The sequence below is a fragment of the Nannospalax galili genome, unplaced genomic scaffold (genome assembly GCF_000622305.1).
Source record: "Nannospalax galili isolate Female #2095 unplaced genomic scaffold, S.galili_v1.0 scaffold356, whole genome shotgun sequence".
Taxonomy (NCBI): domain Eukaryota; kingdom Metazoa; phylum Chordata; class Mammalia; order Rodentia; family Spalacidae; genus Nannospalax; species Nannospalax galili.
This window is the reverse complement of record NW_008338126.1, coordinates 2,195,004-2,215,814: the sequence shown is the minus strand read 5'-3', so window position 1 is coordinate 2,215,814 and position 20,811 is coordinate 2,195,004. Positions and strand designations below refer to the sequence as shown.

The 20,811-nt window shown below is 47.5% G+C and overlaps 1 protein-coding gene across 1 annotated transcript in view; it reads left to right on the top strand.

The window, feature by feature from the left end:
* Positions 1 to 989: 989 nt before the first annotated feature.
* Positions 990 to 20,811, top strand: part of Lexm (lymphocyte expansion molecule) — a 33,374-nt gene continuing 13,552 nt past the window's right edge. The window contains 12 exon segments of the mRNA XM_017798122.1: positions 990 to 1,045; positions 2,091 to 2,178; positions 2,588 to 2,654; positions 2,657 to 2,723; positions 2,889 to 2,969; positions 3,825 to 3,864; positions 6,516 to 6,653; positions 6,876 to 6,982; positions 6,984 to 7,008; positions 9,757 to 9,918; positions 10,807 to 10,932; positions 13,869 to 14,004. Coding sequence (XP_017653611.1) covers positions 990 to 1,045; positions 2,091 to 2,178; positions 2,588 to 2,654; positions 2,657 to 2,723; positions 2,889 to 2,969; positions 3,825 to 3,864; positions 6,516 to 6,653; positions 6,876 to 6,982; positions 6,984 to 7,008; positions 9,757 to 9,918; positions 10,807 to 10,932; positions 13,869 to 14,004 — 1,093 coding nt within the window.

Genomic DNA, 20,811 nt, shown 5'->3' with positions numbered 1-20,811 from the left:
GGGGAGGCTATAAGGAGACCCGCTGTGCTTCTTTCTGGTGCAGTTTGCCACTGGTTGGATGCAGGATCGAGTACATCCTACACTGTTGGTTCCAAAGTCATTTTGTCACCATGGAATGGGGTATAGATGTCTGCTTCCCCTCTGTCAAAGGCCCCTGTAGGGATCCAAGGTAATGGTGGAGATATTGGACACTTTCATAGTAAGACCACAGAATGTCAGTTGTAGGGGAAGATTAGGAGGAGGGCATCCGGCAACTTTTCAGTCACTCTGCAAGTCATATGATTGTACGTTAAGTTTGGAATTCTCCTTCTCCAGAAGGCCCTCCTTGTAGTACCTGCCCACAGGCTGGATCCCAGGCTGCCCACTTTCCAGCCTGGACAAGCTGTAGGGTCATTATTTTGCCCATTAGTCTTTCAGAGCAGGGGACATATTTGGGTCCTAGGCTTTCTGCAGTGTTGGCTCACAGTGGGTGTCCTTATGTCGCTACATCCCTTCTGAGGTTCCTACATCCCTTGGTCTGTCTATCCAGCCTTATCTGTTCTCCATGATCCATCCTTGCCCCTTCCAAGTTCCCTCCAGTGGAGAAGGAACCGGATGCCCAAGTCTGCCCTCTCCTGGGCCTCAGTTTCCATCACCGCAAGGTGACCACGAAGGCAATTCCTGAGGCTGGGTTTTCCCCGGTCCCCGCTGAAATAAAAAAATAAAGAGTCCTCAGTAAGCAAGGACTAAAGCCTGACCAAGAGCTCTCGCATTAAACCTCAGGAGGATCCCCGGAAAGGATTTCTAGCAAGGCAGCATTGGGAATATAAAAATGAGTGAAAACGTGATGGGGCAATCAGCACGCGGGAAAGGCGCCACGTGGTACAGAGCAGGCTTGTGCTGGCTCACAAGGCCCGGGTTGCCGTGGCAGCGCAGCTTGGGTTGTGGTGTGCTGGGGAGGCTGGAGGCCAGGCTTGGTGGGACCTCGCGCCTGACTCCCATACGACATCATGTCCACCTCTGCCAAGTGGTTTAGAAGGGCGACCTTTGGGGTACAGAGCCACAGGTGGGGCCCAATCGCAGCCTGGGCTGATGTCTGTGTTGTTCAAGGCAGCTCCTGCCAACCCCCAGACCCTCTGCCTGGGAGACGCGGAGACGCAGCCTGAGGGCTAGAGCTGTGGGAGGAAAGGGGAGAGGTGGGGCGGCCCACCCCTCCGCACTGGCTCACTTCCCTGCCCAGGCTTTTTTCTTTCTTTTAAAGACAGCGACTCACTATGTAGCCCTGGCTGGCCTGGAACTTGCTGTATAGACCAGATTGGCCTTGGACTCACAGAGATCCCCCTGCCTCTGCCTCCATGCAGGACCTCTAAGTTCTTTTTTCTTTTCTACTTCTGCAGTGAGTTTTTACAAGCTATTCCCAGAACATCTGCTATATAACATGTTTAGAGAGGCTGTATCACAGGTCACTCAGGTAAAAAATCCTGAGTGGGATTCCAGCACAGATGTCATAATATTTTTTATAGTATGCTATTTGATATAGTTATATATAAATGGCTTACTATTTGTCACACATGGTTCTAGGATCTGGGGTAGTAAACAAACCAGCAATACCCTGTCCTCAAGGACTTTGGGATAGGGTAGGGTGGTAGCTGGTGTGAATAATAACCTTATATATATTATTGAAAGTATATGCAAGACTATAAAATATATAGTATGAAATAACGAGAGAGAGAGAGAGAGAGAGAGAGAGAGAGAGAGAGTATGGAGAAGAACAGACTGGTGTGAATAATAACCTTATATATATTATTGAAAGTATATGCAAGACTATAAAATATATAGTATGCAATAACGAGAGAGAGAGAGAGAGAGAGAGAGAGAGAGAGAGAGACTTTGGAGAAAATCAAAGCTGGGAGGAAAAGCAGAGGGTAGGGTGGGATTGGTGGGCCTAGAGCCCTGGCACACTCAAAGCAAAGGAGCAGCTCCAAAATGACTTCCATAGGCCTAGCTCTAAAGTTATCTCTCTTGGGACCAACTCCCCTGCCCCCTAGGATTGCTCAAGTCAGGACCAAGCGCTGGGCATTGGGCTTTCATCTGTCCTTGTCCTTCCCTAGGTTTGATGTCTCTGTTGTTCATCCCAACCAGAAGAAATCCAGCACCTTGACAGAGGCCTCATACTCCAGGCATCATTCTGTGGAAGTGGTGAGCCTGCACCTTCCCATGTGGTCCTCTAACTCGCATGGTTCACCCCTGTGGGTAACTGAGCTGCGTAAGCAACATGCCTGTGGTCTGTTCGTACTGGCAACTCTTGGCACTGAGCTTGGTTTAGACTTGAGCTTCAGATGTGTTTGATAAACTCATGGCTGGTGAAAACAGTAGGAGTTTGGAGTTGGAGAGACTTGGCTTCCTTTCCTAGCTCCTGCTCCAGCCCGACTGTCAGTGATAGAGGAGGTTGGGATCACGCTTTGAGTGCTGAGTCCCTGGGTGCCAGGCTGGGTGCTAGGGGACTGTCTGGCTCCATCCCCAGGTCAAGGGTAGCTTGGGAAGGGCTTATTCCATGGGCAGATTCTGTGGATGTGACTGGCCAGGCTCTGATCTTACTCTAACTCAGTTCCACATAGGACCTGGGACCTATAACTCCAAGGAGACCTGCTTTAGCAAGAAGTTCCTGGAACAGAAGCTACTCGACTGACCCAGCTCCCCCACTTCCAGTACAAGGCCATCCTGAAGGAAAGACAGCAGCAGATGGGGCTTGGGTCATGCCCCTCCTGACTGCCTGGGTCAGGCTTCCTGTCCTGGGTCCTGGTAGAGCTAGCTCCCCCTCAGAGAATACTGTCGTTCCCTGGGCTCCTTTCTGGCTGGATCTTCTCTGGTTCTGCTTTCATCCTGTGCTCTCTTCTCTTGGGGCAGGAGCATAAGCTGGGGCCTGGCTCTTACAACTTCAAAGGCTTCTTAACCCAGCTGCAGCAGAAACCACAGAGCAAGCGGGGGCTGCTCTGCTGGGGGAGATCCGCTTCCAGGGACGCGTTGGGGTAGGTACTCCACCCTCTGTTCTTTGTGGGAAGAGCATTGCAGCTTTGGTGGTTCTGGAAACACCCTTTGAACCTGTCTCCTTCACAGGCTTGGCTATGCTCCCTGGGTTCTTCAGTGCCCTTTGGCTTTCATATATCTCAGTTTTAAATAGTGTGACTGTATTCTAGTAGGGATGATGTGGTTCATCTCTAGGTCTTAAGAAAGTCTGTCATGTATTAGGAGCGCGACAAATTCAGCCAGCCAGTCAGTCAACCAGGAAATAATAATTACGTAATGACTGAGTGCCATGGGGAGTCTGGCAGTGACAAGGATAAGGCCTCTGTCCTCATGGAGTGGCATCTTAGTTACAAAATCACAGTACAAAGAAGGAAATAGGGGCTGAAGAGATGGCTCACTGATTTGGTTCCCAGCATCCATATGATGGCTAACAACCATCCATAACTTCAGTTCTAGGGGACCCATGCCCTCTTCTGACCTCCTTGGGTACTGCATGACACAGGTGCACTTACATCCAGGCAATACACTCATACACATAAAATACAAAAAATAAATAAAATATTTTAAAAGAAGGAAATAAAAACACAGTTTTGAGGAGAAAAGACACAGGGAAGGGGAGTGCTGTGAGGGACAGTTTGCAGAGGGCAGTTCAGGAAGGCCTCTGGGAGGGAGTACCACTGGTATAAAACCTGCAGGTCAGCAGCAAAAGCAACTCAGACTTCCTGATTCTTGGGCTAGAGCATCCTGGAAGTGGGAAGAGAAGAGGCTAAGGCTCTGAGGTGGGAATATACTTAGCCAGTTTACCAATAAGCAGGCAGTCATATGTCTGGAGAGAGTAGGTATGGTGGGAGATTAGGAGTAAAGGCTGGGGAGGGGAGGGGAGGGGCTGCAGTCAAGATGAGGCCTTTAAGTGCCTCGATGATGTGGGAAGACACTGAGATCTGGGCAAGCCAAAGACTTGATTGACAATTTTGAAGGAGCACTTGTTTGTGGGAGTGAAAGGTGGGATGCCACCCTGGGCATGCAAATAGGAGTGCTGGTGAGAGGCAGGAGGGATATGGGGGCAGCTGTGGGCAGAATGCCCACCCCATGTGTCCATGGAAAGGATGCTGAGTCAGACCCAAGCTCAGAAGGTAAGGGAAGAAGGCAGGAGACATCACTCTCTTATAGAGGGAGCACTACGGTTTGTTGAGGGCCTTCCTTCCTTTGCTGGTGCAGCCCTTACCATATACTGACTAATGTGATCCTTGCAGCCGTTCTGTGAAGCAGGCATTGTTGCCATGACCGCTTTACAGATGACAAAACTAGAGTACAGAGGTGGAGTGACTATCAGCCCAAGGTCACGGAGCTGCTTGGTGGCAGCAGCAGGATTAGAATCCAGAGTCCATGGTACTGGAGAGATGACTCAGTAGTTAAGAGCACTGGCTGCTCTTGCAGAGGACCCAGGTTTGAGTCCTAGCACCCATGTGGTGACTAACAACTATCTATAACTGCAGTTTCAGGGGATCTGACACCCTTTTCTAAGCTCTGCAGGCATTGCACGACACGGGTGCACTTACATACATGCAGGCAATACATTCATACACATAAAATAAAATACTTGAAAAAAGAATCCAGAGTCTGACATAGAGCTACTGTACTATATTTTTTATTATTTTTATTTTTTTGTAGTCCAGTTAGCCTGAAGCTCACTGTGTTGCCCAGGCTGGCTTTAAACTTGTAGCAGCTCCTGCCTCAGCCTTCTGAGTGCTGGAATTACAAGCAAATGCCACTATGCCTGGCTGTTGCGACTATAATTTTACCCCTCATGGCTCCTTTGGCTCTTGGATTTGGTTCTCCGAGGATAGGTCTGATCTCAGGGCTCAACCCAGTTAATGGCAGAGGAGTTGGGGGCAAGTCAGATTCCCCTTCCTATGTCCCCAGCCTCTAGCCCTGGACCATTTTACCTTTGTTCCTTCTGCTTAGGGGAGCTTTCCACCCTCATATTCCTCTTTGGGGATCCGTTTCCTTCTTCAAAGTCCAACTTAAATAAATGTGACCATTCTCCATTGCCTCTCCCCAAATTAGTCATTCCTGAGCCCCCAAAGCTTCAACAACAAAGAATTCTAATTAAAACCATAGGTTTTTCCATACCAACCCAGTGTAATACTGAACTTGAAGGTCTTGAGGGGAAATGAGATTATGCCAGGAAGCTAGTCTTGGTTCACAGTCCATGAGCTCCTTGGGCAGAGGCCATTCCATGACTGTTGTTTGCTGTCTACCCCCGGAGAATGGTACAGGCTCAGAAAGAATACTGGATTAGAGTTGGCACCCTCATGCTGCTTTCTGGAGGTGGGAACACAGACGTGTAGTCTGCCTTTTGGAGACTTGGGTTCCCTGTGTGTTGGTTGTAGATGGTGCTGAGTTGGTCTCATCAGGTCATTACAGGGACCAACTTGTTAAGGCTTTGGATAAATCCAGCACAGTTAGGGGCCTATCTCCAGAACATACCAAGATACCTTAAGCCATGGAAGGAGGTAAGGCCTACTTTCATTCTTCTGGGGACAGACAAATCAGATGCCCACAATAGCCTGACCCTCCTAACAGAGTCTTGCTCCCTCTGCCAGTTCTGGCTCCCTCAGGGTGAGCTTGCAGGAACCAGTTACAAGCTGATTCATCTGTGGAGCAGCAGTGCCTCCATGTGGCTAAAAGGTACATTCCAGCAGCAAAATCCTGCCAGGTCTCACCCAAGACAAGCACCTACCCACCTGCCTGCATTGCAGGGTGACTTTGCTCACTGCACCTACAAAGACCAACTTCTGACTCTGGAAGTCAGTCTAGACCCCTGATGTCACAGTTCCTAACTTTTCTGCCCTCAAGACTGTCAGTCACCTCACCCTGACTGTGTGATAGAGCCTACTATGTGACAGGCCCTGGGCAGGGGGCTTTACAGACATTCAACTCTCTCCTCATTCCATGCAGGAAAGTATTATCATCCCTGTGTTAGTGCCATGGACCATGAGGCTCAGAGGTCCAAGTTCCCCCACCTAGGAAGCAACAGAGCCAGGATTCCAACTCCAGATACTTGTGGACCCCAGCACTGTTCACAGCACAGTGAGAAGCTGGTCACTAAGCTGCAGGCTTAAAGGGTATCAAGGCTACAGAGCAATGTTGCATTCTGGGGAGGAAGGTGTGGATTCCACAAAGATGGTACATTGAGGGGCTTTGCAGGGTTGGTATGATTGCTAAGCTACAGAGCAGGAAGGACATTCTGGGGTATAGAAACAGCATGAGCAAGAGCAGGGAGATCATATGCTCAGACAGCTGTGTAGATGAAGCCGAACTTGGAGTTGAAGGTGTGGGCAGTGGAGGAGGCTCACAGGTGACAGTGTGTGTTGGGGTAGCTAACACAAGTGCAGCCTGAAAATTCTGTTTCCCTCTTGAAGTTAGAGACCCATGTTGTCTTCCTCAGATGAACCAGCACAAAGAGAAAGGCTGATGGCTATTATGTTCCCACCTCTTACCCACAGAACTGCTATCCAGGACCTGGAAATTATGGAGAGAAGGGCAACCCATTCACTCGCCTGGAGGAGAATGCCTGGAACCGCTCTCATTCTGAGGGCCTCATGTGCAGGATGTCAAACAAACCACCTCCCATGAAACACCAGGTACCCCACACACACACACCTGGCTAGCCCTCCTGCAGAGGCCTGGAGGGAGGTTCATGTGCAGGATGTCAAACAAACCACCTCCCATGAAACACCAGGTACCCCCCCCCACACACACACCTGGCTAGCCCTCCTGCAGAGGCCTAGAGGGAGATCCCAGGTAAGGGAATGCCTAAGCCCCTGTCACTCCCCTGCAGGCACCCTCATGGCTGTTGTTTCTAGGGGAGTGGCCTGGCACCTAGCACCTACACTATGAAAAGCAGCATTGAGACCTATATGGGAAAATCCACCAGTACCCGTGGCCCCTATGACATCTTCTCTGGTGACCGTACCCTTTGGACATTACACTATACAGGTGTGTGTCTGGGTGGTTCATGGGTGGCTATGGGGTCCATCCCCCGGCAGGCAAGCTTCACTGATCAGCCATAGGATCATGGCCCCATATGCCAGTTGCTGCTGGGGGCCCTCCCCAGACCCTACTCACTTTGTCCCTCTGCCAGGATGATATGTGGCTCCCTGTGTTCAGTGAGGAAACTGAAGCTAGTCACACAGATGGTGAGAGGTCAGAGACAGCATTTGAACATCTGATTCTATGACTAGTTTTCTCCTTAGCACCAGCATGACCTACTCTGGATGTGTAGGTGGCCCAGCATTGGGTAGGTAGTCACCACTGGCAGGCCTACAGGGACCCCCAGGTGTAGTATTCTGCTAGAACACTTCCCAGACTTCATAGACCCAACTAGGCTGGCCGGATTAGTGGACGTGAGTGCTCTGTTAACAGGGCTGAAAATTGGAGGGTGGGAGGGAAAAGAGGTAGAATTCAGTTTTCCAGACTCCTTTCCTGTCCCCACCAAGCTCCTGTTAGGGGATTTCATAGGTCATTGTGCTTTGCTTTCTTCATGCCCATGGCAGTAGGAACTAAATGTGTGCCCAGACTTATTTATTCCATCGCTACATGCAGTCACTGGACAAGCAGAATTAGCTCATGTCATAGTCCAGGTGCAGGGAAGTGAACCTTGTGGAACTTCTAGTCTAAGGAAAGAAAAAACCACACTCAGTAATGAGTACCGAAAAAAGAGAGAAAACCTGAAAGCTTCCATGTTAGAAGGTGGCAAATGTGGTGGCAGGGGGTAGTGCAACAGCTAGGAAGGGAGGCGGTTAATATGCAAACACTTTTGGAACATTTGGTACTGAGTCACTGACCTATAACCTGTGACAAGGCTGCTCCCAGGGCTTCCTAGACATCCTGACCAGCCACTAAAGCCACTGCCCAACACACCAAGGGCCTCAGGACCCTCACAGGTACTATAGCCAGTGCTGAGTTTGTTTGCTTGTATTTATTTGCTGTAGTTTTTTGGTTTTTTTTTTTTTTTTTGTCTTTTTGAGACAGGGTCTCCCTGTAGCCCCAGCTGACCTGAACTCACTATGTAGACCAGGCTGGCCTTGAACTCACAAAGATCCACCTGCCTCTGCCTCCCAAGTGCTGGGATTAAAGGCATGCACCACCATGCCAGGTATAATTTTTTTTTAAAGGGCAATCTCAGGTTCACAGCAAAGTTGAGAGGCAAATATGGCATTTCTGCATATACCCTCTGCCTCCAGCACTAAATGCAGCCTACCCCCACTGGCAAATTTGGGGGAGTGCTTTCTGAGACAGAGTCTCCCTGTAGCCCCAGCTGGCCTGGAACTTACTGTGTAGACCAGGCTGGCCTTAAATTCACAGAAATCTGCCTGCTTCTGCCTCCTGAGGCTGGGATTAAAGTGTGACCACACCTGGCATGCAGATATTTTTTATATACATTTATTTGGGGTGGGGTTACCATGGTGTGTGGGTAGAGGTCAGAGGACAACTTGTAGGAGTCAATTCTCTCCTTCTACCATATGGGTGCCAGGGATCAAACTTAGGTCTTCAAGCTTGGTGGCAGGTGTCTTTATCTGTTGAGCCATCTGACCAGCTCCTCCCTCACTATCAAAAATCCCATACCAGAGTAGTGCATTTGTTAGAGTCAAGAAACTTATAGTGACATGCCCTTGTCACCACAGCCCATAATTTTATATGAAGCTTCCTCTTGGAGGTGGTCATTCTGTGTATTTTTTTTTCCATTTAGTTTTGTGTGTGTGTGTGTGTGTGTGTGTGTGTGTGTGTGTGTGTGCCATGATGCCTGTGGACGTCAAAGGGCAACTGGTTGGTTTTCTCCTTCCACTATGTGGGTTTCAGGGATTGAACACAAGTTGTCAGGTGCTGTGGAAAGCACCTTTACTCCTGCTGAGCTATATCACCCGGCCATTCTGTGGGTTTTGACTCATGTGACTGGATCCACATCTGGAGTATCATACACCATAGTTTTGTTTTTTTGTTTTTTTAGATAGATCCTGTGACTTCCTGATAGCCACACAAAATGGCAAGAGAGGTGTCTTATGGTGTTCTCGGCTTGTATACCCTTAGCCCCTCCCCAACATGCAGCTAAGGTAGACTGAATATGTGGGAGGGGTAACTGATTCCTCCCTCTCGACTCCATGACAAGCATGGGAAGGAGGTACGACTATAGCTTGTTGGCAAAGTGGTCAGAGGACACTTCCAGGTAACACTCCACCCCTTCCTCCAGCTCTTACATTCTTTCTGCCAACCTCTTCCGCAAAAGTCCCTGAGCCTTGGAGAGGGCGATAGGTGTGGAATGATCTTCCTCTCATTGTGGCAAGACACTGAACTTTCAGGTCTCTGAATCATATTTTCCATGGGCTGTTGGTCCATTTCAGTGGGATTCCATCTATTATAAGAATATAGTGCTAGGATCCACAAGAAGGAGAGCATACATACGGTACAGGTTTACCAACTGAAAAATCTTCTGTGTTCTGCCAGTCATGCTGGGTTTTAAGTAGTTGAAATATAGTTCCTGCCTGGCATAGTAAATGTTCAATAAGAGAGGGAAAGAAAAGATGGCCTGAGTAAAGGCAAACTGAGTAGTAGGGTATAGCACATGGTAGTAGTGCTGATGGGGGTTGTCCAGCCTGGCTGCCAGGCAGGGGCGTGAATGGTACCTCATGCAGAGCCCTTTGCTTTTCTGTGAGGCTAGTACAATCTCTTTTTCTCCCCATTTCTCAGAAAAGGAAGACCAGGGAACTGGCAAATTTCAAGAGCTTCGTGGAAGAACTTAACTCACATCACAAGAAGAATCATGGGTTTTTTTCAAAATTGCCCCAAGAACCAAAACACCCCACAGAGAGAATTTACTGGACTACCCTTAGTCAGTACCCCCGAAATCTGGTCAGTTACTCACTTGGCCTGCCTTCTCTCTTGGAAGGCAGCTGGGGAGATTGGGAGAAGTGGGGTGCAGTGGTTATCTGGAGGAGGGAGCTGTGTCCTAGGGATCATTTTGTTGCCAGTCTGGTCTTGAGCTTACAGGTCGCTCTCTGAGCCTCTCTTTGCACACCTAACCTGCAAATGTAGCCGACAATTGCAGTGGCTGTGAGAATTCGAAGGGGTTACCTGCATAGAGCCCACAGATGAGCCTGAGCCCAGGAAGGGCAGTCATTGTTGCTTTCCACCCTGTTCTCCCTTCCCTGGCTGGAGAGTAGCCAAGGGAGCCTGGGCTGGATAGATGTGATAGGGCCCACCGTCAGAGGTTAACCTACCTTCTCTGTCCAGGGAGGGACAGGCTATGCCTGGTTCAAGGCAGTCCTTTCAGGCCAGTGGCCAGTGCTCTGAGTAGGACCTGGCTTTTGTCAGCTCCCCAGGCAGGGTCTGCTCCAAAGGGTGTGGGTGGGAGTGGAGCAGGGAGGCAAAGGGCACTGACACTTCCTGACCACTAACTACTCTCCAGCCCCTTCCCCAGGGAGGAGGGAGGGGTTACCACTCAAATTTCACAAAAGGAGACTAGGGTGCAGAGCTTGGAAAGGATTCACTGGGGCTCCCCAGAAGGGACAGGGGAAGAGCATCGTTCCAGAAACCTGAGAAGAGGTGTTAGGCTGGGGGTGGATAGAGTGAGTAGCATGGGACATGTGGGACCTGAGGATGCTTCCTTCCCCCATCCATCACTCAAGGTCCAGTGGCACCAGATAGGTGAAGTCAACTGCCAGCAACCCTCAGTTATCCAGCCCCAGGCAGAGACTGCTAGGGTCCCCTCAACCCTCAGCCTTCCTTTCTCAACCCTAGGCTACAGCTGGCCCCAGTGAGTGGCTTCCTCATGAGACAGAACTGAAACATGTCAAGCAGCCACCATTCCTCCTGATCTCCAAGCAGTCAGGCATTAAAGCTAACCAGATGATTTTGGGAAGCTGGGTGAGGAACATGATGGTGGACAGGGAATGCATTCCTGCCTCTACAGAGAGCCCTGATCCTTCTTACCTTTGGCACAGATGCTCTGAGGGCCTGGTGTTATCTCTTTCACCCACTCAATGTCTTATTTTTCGAGGAACTGGGTCTCTAACTTGATCACGTAGTGGCATCACCAGAGGGCTTGTTAGAGGCCCTGCCAGGGCTTCTGATTCAGTAGGCCTTGGGTAGGGGGCTCCAATTCACATTTCTAACATGTTTCTAGGGTGTCCTAGTTTCCTTTCCTGTTGCTGTGATAAAATACCCTGACAAAAGCAACTTTAAGGGAGAAAAAGTTTATTTGGGTTCCAATTCCAGGTCATCATTGTGGGGAAGTGAAGGTAAAGGATCTTGAAGTAACTGGTCATATCTGCAGTCATGTATGCATGATCAAGACCAGTCCCCCACAAACATGCCCACGGGCCAACACAATTTGGACAATTCCTCATTGAGACTCTTTTCCCGTGTGATTCTAGACTACTGACAATTAAAATCAACCATCACATGGAGACCACACTTTGAGAACCAAGGAATCAAGAGGCCTCACTGCACAGATACCTCAGTCTCTTACCTTCTCTGGGAAATGCTCCCTCTGTTATCTTGGGGCCTCAGGAACAGCTGATGGAATTGGCCCATTTCTCATGCTTGGTTAAACAAGTCCTCTTCTGTCCCTTTCCTGTTCCTGCTCTTTTTCCTGAGCCTGTGCTGCCTGATGTAGCCCTTAGGTTGATAGTGTTCTCCCAGAACACTAGGCCTGATCTAACATTTGTTCACATGCCTTTTTACTGTGCTCCAATGGCCTTACTGATGACTCCATGAACCCTTTCTCAAAGTTTATGAGTCACAAGCCTGTTACCACCTCTGGAGCACTCAAGAGCCCATTCCCAGCACTCTTGGATCCCTGAATGTCCCTCCCCTCCCTCCCCCATAGTGCTTCCTTCCTCCAGCAACACAGGAAGCTTTGTCTGTTTTTTTTAAATATTTTATTTATCATTTTTATTTATGTGTATGAGTGTATTGCCTGCATGTATGTGAGTGCACCCGTGTCGTGCAATGCTGCGGAGGTCAGAAGAGGGCTTCAGATTCCCCTGGAACTGGAGTTAAGGACAGTTTGTAGCCGCCATGTGGGCGCTGGGAATTGAACCTGGGTCCTCTGCAAGAGCAGTCAGTGCTCTTAACCGTTGAGCCATCTCTCCAGCCCTGCTTTGTCTGGTTTTAAACATGCTCTTTTTAGGATATCTCCTGGTCTGTGTTAGTTACTTTTCACCGTTGTGACAAAATAATAGAGAGAAATCAATTAAAGGGATGAAGATTTATTTTGGTTCAGAGTTTCAGAGCTTTCAGTCTATGGTAGCTGACTCCTTTGGTTTTAGGCCCAGGGTAAGGCATCATCGCAAAGGAAAGCTGCTCACTTCATGGAAGACAGGAGGCAGAGAGAGAATTAATGAATGCAGGATCTTAATATATTTTTCTTCCATCTAGGCCTCACTGCCCAGTAGCCCATTCAGTTGTGAATTCATCTGTGCATATCCACTGATGAAATTAGAACCCTCATAATCTAGTTACTTCTCAACTGCACCATCAGCTAGGGGACAAGCTTTTGGGGGGCACTTTATGTTCAACTCACAACATAGTCTCTCTGGGAACATCTTGCTTGTCATTTGCCTGCCTTCTCACTATGTTCCCTGCCTTAGCTCACACCCCAGCACCTGAGCTGTCAGGCACCCCAGGGAAAATGTTTAGGCTAGAGCCAGAGAGCTATGCTATCCCCACAGGGCCAGTAGCCTAGTTTCATTTCTGTTGCTATGATAAAACGTCTTTAACGAAAAGCAGCTTAGAGGAGAACGTTTATTTTAACTCTCAATTCCAGGTCACAGTCTATTATGGCAGGGAAATCAAGGAACTTAAAGCAGCTTATCACATCACATTCACAGTCCAGAGCAGAGAGAATGACCACATACATGCTTACTGCTCAGCTCACTTTCTCCACTCTCATACAGTCCAGGAACTGTACCAGCGGGCTGGGTCTTCCCATATCAGTTCACATAAGCAAGACAGTTCGCCAGATAGGCTCACAGGTCAACCTGATCTAGACAATCTGTCCTTGAGACACTCTTCTTAGGCGAGTCTAGGTTGTGTCAAGTGGACAATTAAAACTAGCGATCACAGCCCATGATGCAAAATGGAGGGACTATGTGAGGGTCTGTTCCAGAGACAGGCCAGGAAGGCCCTCTGTGAGCACTCCCACTTGATGATGGCTTAGACTGTGACCTTAACACCTCCCTATCCTCCTTGCCTGTGCTTCTCTGTGCTGCCCTTACTATGTCACCTTGAAAAGCTATTGTCCTATCTCTGAATCTTTCCTCAGGCAGACATGGATGGGATGGTGTATGTGTCATATGAAGGACACAAACCAAGTGGCTTAATCAACAGATGTACTTTCCCAGCTCTGGAGGCCAGAGGAGCTCTAGAGGCTAGAGGACTAGAGTCCACACCCCTCCTGAAGCCTCTAGAAGAGAACCCTTCTTTGCCTCTTCTCAGCTTCTGGTGGTGGCCTGTGATCCTTGGCTTTCCTTGTTTGTGAATATCCTACTCTGATCTCTACCTCTGTGTATGCCCCCCGCCATGCCTTTTATTATGAGGACAACAGTCATATTGGTGCAGGCCATACCTGCTCCACATGGCCTCATCTTGGCTTAGTTTATCTGAAACAGCCCTATTCTCCAATAAAGTCACAGTGTAAGTAACTAAGGTAGCACTTTAGCACATCTTTTGATGGGGGGAGGGGACACAATTTGATTCCTAACAGCCTGGGTAGGCAGGGACCTGAGGAGAAGGAGGAAACCTGAGGGCAAGTCTCAAGCCAGGCTCACTAATGTCCTGGTGTCTTTTCCCTGCCACAGAACCCAGTAGGGGTGGGCCGCTACCTCAACACCACACTGATGGAGACCAAGGACCCACAGCAACGATACTGGTTGGTGTTCTTGAGTGTACCCAAGCGCTACCTTGCAGACCCAGCTTGCAACAACCTCTCTTGCAGTAAGTATAGATTGAACTGGACTGGGGGCGGGGTCCCCATGCTTGGTTCCCATGGGAACACAGCTTCTGCCCCTGATGCCAGCCAAACAGCAGAGGCCTTGGAGAGACACTGAAGTTTATATCCTGGTTCGGCCACTGAGTGGCTGTGTGAGGTGGGGCAGGCTGCTGTTCTCTGAGCCTCATGTCCTTCAGCTGTCAAGTGAACAGATAGCTAAGGAGACAACGGGGGTGGTCTGTCTAAAAGTGGAGGTAAGGCAAAGGTGCTCATTCAGTCCTCCACCATCTGCGCCCAGCCCTGGCCGCCCCACAAAATCTCAGATTCTTGGTGCTCTTAGTGGGTTGGTAAGAGCCGCTTCAGGAAGTTATGAAAGCTAAGCACGAAAGGTGCGTGAAGCCCCACGGCAGACTGTGAAGAGGTCACAAATGTTAGCTCCATGTTTTATTGATTCCAGAACTGTTCAGATTTGACTAAACATGCATTTCAGAATTGAACATTTTGTTTCCTTGAAAATTATGACAGGGGCATGCAGACCTGGTACCAGGGACCAGATGATTGCTCAGAGAAACTAGTTCCTTTTTTCCTTTTCCATTTTTTTTAAGGTGTGTGTGTGTGTGTGTGTGTGTGTGTGTGTGTGTGTGCATGTACATGCACACGTGCTGTGCGTATGCTTATGTGTGTGCATGTGCTTATGCATGTGTGTTTATGTATGTTTTGCATGTGTGTGGGTGCTCACGCATGTGGAGGCTGGAGATTGATGTCAGGAATCACCCTGAATTGAGGCAAGGCCTTTCAGTCAAACCCAAGCTCACTGATACGGCTTTTTTTTTTTGGCCTTTTTTCTGTAGCCCCAGCTGGCCTGGAACTCACTATATAGACCAGGCTGACCTCAAACTCACAGAAATCTGCCTGCCTCTGCCTCTCAAGTGCTGGGATTAAAGGCGTGAGCCATCAAGCCTACACCCACTCAACATTTACTTGGGATTCTGGGGCTCCAAACTTTGATCTTCACACTTACCTGCCAAACCCTTTAACCACTAATCCAGCTCCCCAGCCCCAAACTAATTTTTGAATATAATTTTAAGAAAGTTTTGTTTATGTCAAAGTAGTCCTGTGCCTTCCCCTTCCTTAATTTGTTCCCTCACGTGGGAATTCCTGAGACAGGAGAGGTAAGTTTCAATAGACAGTGCATGTGAAAGTGCATGTGAAAATCCACCGGCACAGTTTGGTTGGAAATAACCAAATTAGTATTCATTTTTCCTCAAAATTCAGAAGGCTTTCCTTCATATTTCTAGCTTCCAGTGTGTCTGTGAAGTCTGATGCCATTCTGACTTTTGTATGTGACCTGCATGTTCCTTTCTAGAAGCTTCCAGGACCTTCTCTGTCTGTGTGTTCTGAAACTTCATGGTGATAGGATGTAATGTAGTCTATTTTTCTCCACTGTGCTAAGTAATTGGTGTGCGTCTTTGACTTGGAAGCTCAGCACCTTCTGTTCTGAGAAGGTTTTATTTGGGGTTTTTAGCTATGATGATTTCTCCCCTCTCCTTTCTCGTCTTTTAGATGTATGTCAGATGTCCTGGTTTGGCATTCTAGTTTCTTGTCCTTGTGTGTGTGTGCCTGTGTGTGTGTGTGTGTGTGTGTGTGTGTGTGTTCACATGTGGGTGGGCATTCACATAAACATGTACACATGCAGGTGAAGGCTGAAGTTGACATTTGGTGTCTTCCTTGATTACTCTCCATTTTATTCATTGAGTCAGGGTTCACTTGAACCCGGAGCTTGCTGATTGGCTGGGATTTCAGGAGGGTGTCATACCTGTCCAACTTTCCCATGGGTTCTGAGCATTCAAACTCCAGTCCTTGGGCTTGTGTGGCAACTGTTTTGTCTACTGAGCTGTCTCCCTAGCCCCTTGTTTCTTGTCCTTTAAAAAAATATTCTTTTTCGGGGCTGGAGAGATGGCTCAGCGGTTAAGAGCACTGACTGCTCTTGCAGAGGACCCAGATTCGATTCCCAGCTGGCTACGAACCGTCCTTAACTGCAGTTCCAGGGGAATCCAAAGCCCTCTTCTGACCTCCGAGGCATTGCACGACATGGGTGCACTCGCATACATGCAGGCAATACACTCATACACATAAAATAAAAATAATAAATAAAATAAATACTATTTTTCTTATTTGCCCTATCTGCATTTTCTGTTTTTTTTTTTTTTCTGGCAAAACTTCCTTATTTTCCAACCTCAATTTTATCTTGTTGTTGTTGTTGTTTGAGATGAGGTATCTCTGTAGCCCCAGATGGCCTGGAACTTGCTATGCAGACCAAGCTGTCCTTGATCTCTGCCTCCTGAGTGCTAGAATTAAAGGTGTGTACCAGAAAGCTTGGCCTCTATCATATTTTTAAATTTCTAGGAGCTCTTCTGTGTTGTAGATTGATGCCCCTTTTACTTTTTTATTTTTTTAATTTTTAAAATATTTTACTTATTTTATGTGTATGGGTGTACTGCCTGCATGTAGGTAAGCACACCCATGTTTTACAATGCTGGCGGAGAACAGAAGAGGCTGTTGGATCCCCTGGTGTTGGAGTTACGGACAGTTGTTAGCTGCCATGTGGGTACTGGGATTTGAACCTGGGTCTTCTGCAAAAACAACCAGTGTTCTTAACCACTGAGCCATCTCTCCAGCCCCACTGCCCCCTTTTATAGTACCAATGTATTGGTCACTTTTCTGTTGCTGTGATAGAAACACTGGCCAAAGCAATTGATAGAAGGAAGAGTTTATTTGAGCTTATGGGTCCAGGGGAATTACAGCCTGTCATGGCGGGAAGTGGCTGGAGGAGGAGCGGAAGCTAAGCTCTCACATCTTCAAGCAGGCACAGGAAGCAAGAGACCGACCAGAGATCTGGCAAGGCTTAAGAACTCTCTAAGCCCACCCCAGTGACGTGCTTCCTCCAGCATGGCCACACCTAAAACCTCCCAAAACAGTGCCACGAATTGGGGACAAAAATGTCCAAATACTTGGAGCCTATGGGGGGCATTTTCATTCAAACCACTACAACCAAGTTCTGTGTCATTGATGAAGGATGTCTTTTATGTAAGGATAACAGTTACAATTTTCTTCATAGTCTTTTGCTCTGTGCATTGTCTCCAGTTCTTAAGTTCCTCTTTTCTTCCCTTGTTCATTCATATTAAGAGGAAAGCACTGCCCATGCTGAGAGTCTGGGGGTGGGGAGGGACTGATTGGGGATCTGGTCATTTATCTGTCATGTTTTCAGGACTTTCTCTGGGACCATTGGGCTTCCCTGGAGAAGAATCCTCTGTCCTGAGTAAGATCAGTGTAGGCGTTGTGCTTTGGGGCAGAAGCTGGGTGCCTCCTGCAGTCTGTGTTTCCTACATGCTGGCTTTCTGGTGTCTGTCTGCCTAGTTTCCCTGGACCCAGCCTCCCAGCCTCTTGACAAACTAAATCACTGTATCCAGTTGTGGAAGAAAGGGAGGTAAGGAACTAGCGTGGGTCTGGTCTTGCTTTCCATCCCTGTTTTCTGCTATTGGTCTTGGGCCTGATGTCTGAGATCTTGCTGCCTGCAGTTCCTGTGATTCCCTGGAGTTTGTGGCAGGATTTGGCTCTGATGCTGCCCAGCTGTCTCTTTAGCTGACCCTCCCTGCACTTTTCTTTTCTTCAGGCATGTTAACTTGCCTCCCCTCTCATATTACCTCTCTTGTTTGTTTTAAAAAAAATTCCTTTAAGCATCTTTTCATGGATCTCAGGAGGGAATAGAAATAAATGTATGTATGTATCACCTGCAATTTAAAAAAAATTATTATTTTTATTTTATGTGTATGAGTGTAAGTGCACCCATGTCATGCATGATCCATGGAGGTCAGAAGAGGGCATCAGATCCCCTGGAACTAGGGTTGCAGATGGTTGTTAACTGCCATGTGGGTGCTGGGAACAGAACCAGGTCCTCTGCGAGAGCAACTGGTACTCAGCAGTCGAGACGTCTCTCCAGCCCCCTCAGCTGCAATTCTTAATGAACATTAACACTGTTAGTGTGTAAGAGCATTTTTTCCCTTTCTGGCCAAGGTGCTTAGCCTTATTTTACACATGCTGAACCAAGACCTAAGAGGGGAAGGGAGCAACTTGCCCAAAGCCACACAGCTGGTGAGCAGCAGCATAGGGAAAAGAAGCCAGTCCTTCCTCTTCCTGGTCAGTGACTGTTCTTCCCACACATCAGCGCCCAAGTAAAGATTTGGGAGTCGAGGATGAGTCATGCCCTGATGCCCACAGAGCCATTCCTCTCCAGCACCATAGTGCTTGCTCAGCAAAGGGCTCAAAGGAAAGGAAGGATGCTCTACCCACTGAATGCTCTGCCTTCTCACCCTGAACATCTATGACCAAAATTCTCCTTCACCACTGTTCTCCCATCCGGGCTCAGTCCTGTGAGAGTTAGAGGATTTTCTTTGTGGTTTGGCTTATAGTCCCCCGCCTGCCACTTAGCTCTGGGGGCTGGGCATGTTGGTAGACAGACTTTCCTCATCTGAATAAAGGTAGTCACTGCCTTACAGAGTCTGTTAGAAGGGTTGGGAAAGCTAACTAATGCATATGAATGTGCTCTGGGCTGTGGATGCTATTTATTGGTATGTTGCAAGCATTAGTTTCCTCTCCTTAGTAGCTAACGCCTTGTCAGGATTCTGTGTTTTTCTTTATTTATGGGAATTTCTTTATAGAGGCTTAAAATGCACATCATTCAGGGACAGAAACTGTAATGGCTTAAATCATCTTTATTGACAAAGATCCAAGGAAAAGCCTCTATTAAGTTGGAGATTTTGTAATAGACACAGAGGGAAATGGAGGTCCAGAGGGTGGACAGAGGCTTTGAAAGAGGAGGCGGAAAACACTGAAAATAACTATTCAATTCTCACCCAAGTTGAGAATAAGACATAGTGGCTCAGGTTGCTGATAGTAGTATTTTTTTATTTTTCAGTGTTCATGTGTGGTGTGGTGTGGTGTGGTGTATATATGTATATGCAGGTTTTGCATATATGTGGGCCCATATGCATGTGGGTATGCATACATGTGAGTGACCATGCGTATGGAGGCCCAAGGGTGATGCTGGGAATCATCCTTGAGCGCTCTTCCATCTTATCCCTTGAGGGAAGGTCACTCAATCAAACCCAGAGCTCACTGATATGCCTAGTCTTGCCAGCTTGCTCTGGGGCTCCCTGTTTCTGCCTCAGTCTCTGGAATTACAGGGGGGCTGCCACCCTCAACTGGCATTCATGTGTGATTTGGGGGCTCTGAACTCTGGTCCTCACACTTGTAACCTGGGATTTAAGTCCTGTGTGAGGAAGACACATTCTTTAGAACTGTGCTTCATAAATGTGGTTGATTAAGCAGGACCAACTTTTCCAGCTGGTTACCTTTCTGGATTTTTTAACTAGGACTTTTAAACTCTAACTGGCCTGCTCCCTGGCTACATGGACTTGATAACTCCAGCCTGGCCACTTTCTTGCTTACTGGCCACACATGACTGTTTTCAAAACATCTTTCTCCTAGATTATCTGGAAAACTGTGTGCCACAGCTCTGCTTAAATACAAAACCCTCCTGATTGTCCTGACAACTTCCCTTTATTCTTGGCCTCTTGTGTGGCCCAGGGTGGAGCATACTTCCTCATGGTGCTGTGACTTCTTCCCATGCCCACAGTTTCTGTTAAACAGAACTTCTCTGTTTTCCAGTTCCAGTGTCTTGCTGGCATGCAGAGAAGGAGCTCAGTGAACACTAGGCAATTGATGAGCCTACATACACATTTGTTAATGAAATGCGCCAGCGTCTGGATAACCTATGAAAAGAACACTTGAGGAGCTTCTAGTCTGATTGGGCAGAAATTTACCTTTCCTGTCACTTTAAATCTTAACATTTTATTATGAAAAATTTTCAAAAATATACAAAAGTTGAAAGGGTTTTTGTAACATATACCTCTATATCACCCATTATTTATATTTTGTTACTATGGGCTGTTGAGATGGCTCATCACATAAAAGTGCTTGCCATCAAGCCTGACAACCTGAGTTTGATCCCCAGGACTCACATGGTGGAAGGAGGGAACTAATTTCTGCAAGCTGTCCTCTGTCCTCCACATGTGTGCCAGGATGTGTGCCAGTACTAGAGCACCTGTACACGTGTACACGTGTGCTTGCGTGTGCACGCACACGCATAAATAATGTAATGTTTCTGATGTCTTAATGCTTAATAACCTATCTTTCTCTTACCTGTCCCTTTGTTTATTAATCATCTTTTATTTTTGATAAACTTCAAAGGAAATTTGGTACACTTCTCTCTACATACTTCAGCACGCACACTCTTTTTTCCAACCTCTTTATTTTTTTTAAGAGCTTGCGTGTGCACGCACACGCATAAATAATGTAATGTTTCTGATGTCTTAATGCTTAATAACCTATCTTTCTCTTACCTGTCCCTTTGTTTATTAATCATCTTTTATTTTTGATAAACTTCAAAGGAAATTTGGTACACTTCTCTCTACATACTTCAGCACGCACACTCTTTTTTCCAACCTCTTTATTTTTTTTAAGATTTTACAAAAACTTTATTGAGAATTTCATACATGCATACAAGGTGTTTTGATCAAATCCATGCCCACCACCTCCCATATCTCCCCATCACTTTTTTTCTTTTTCTTTTTTTCTTCTTTCATTTATTTATTTTTATGGGGCTTTTGGGTACTCTCACATTCCCCCCTCTGAAGAGGTAACCCTAAAATCTTTTAAGGATTAGATGCAAGCTCCCAAATACTTTTGACCAT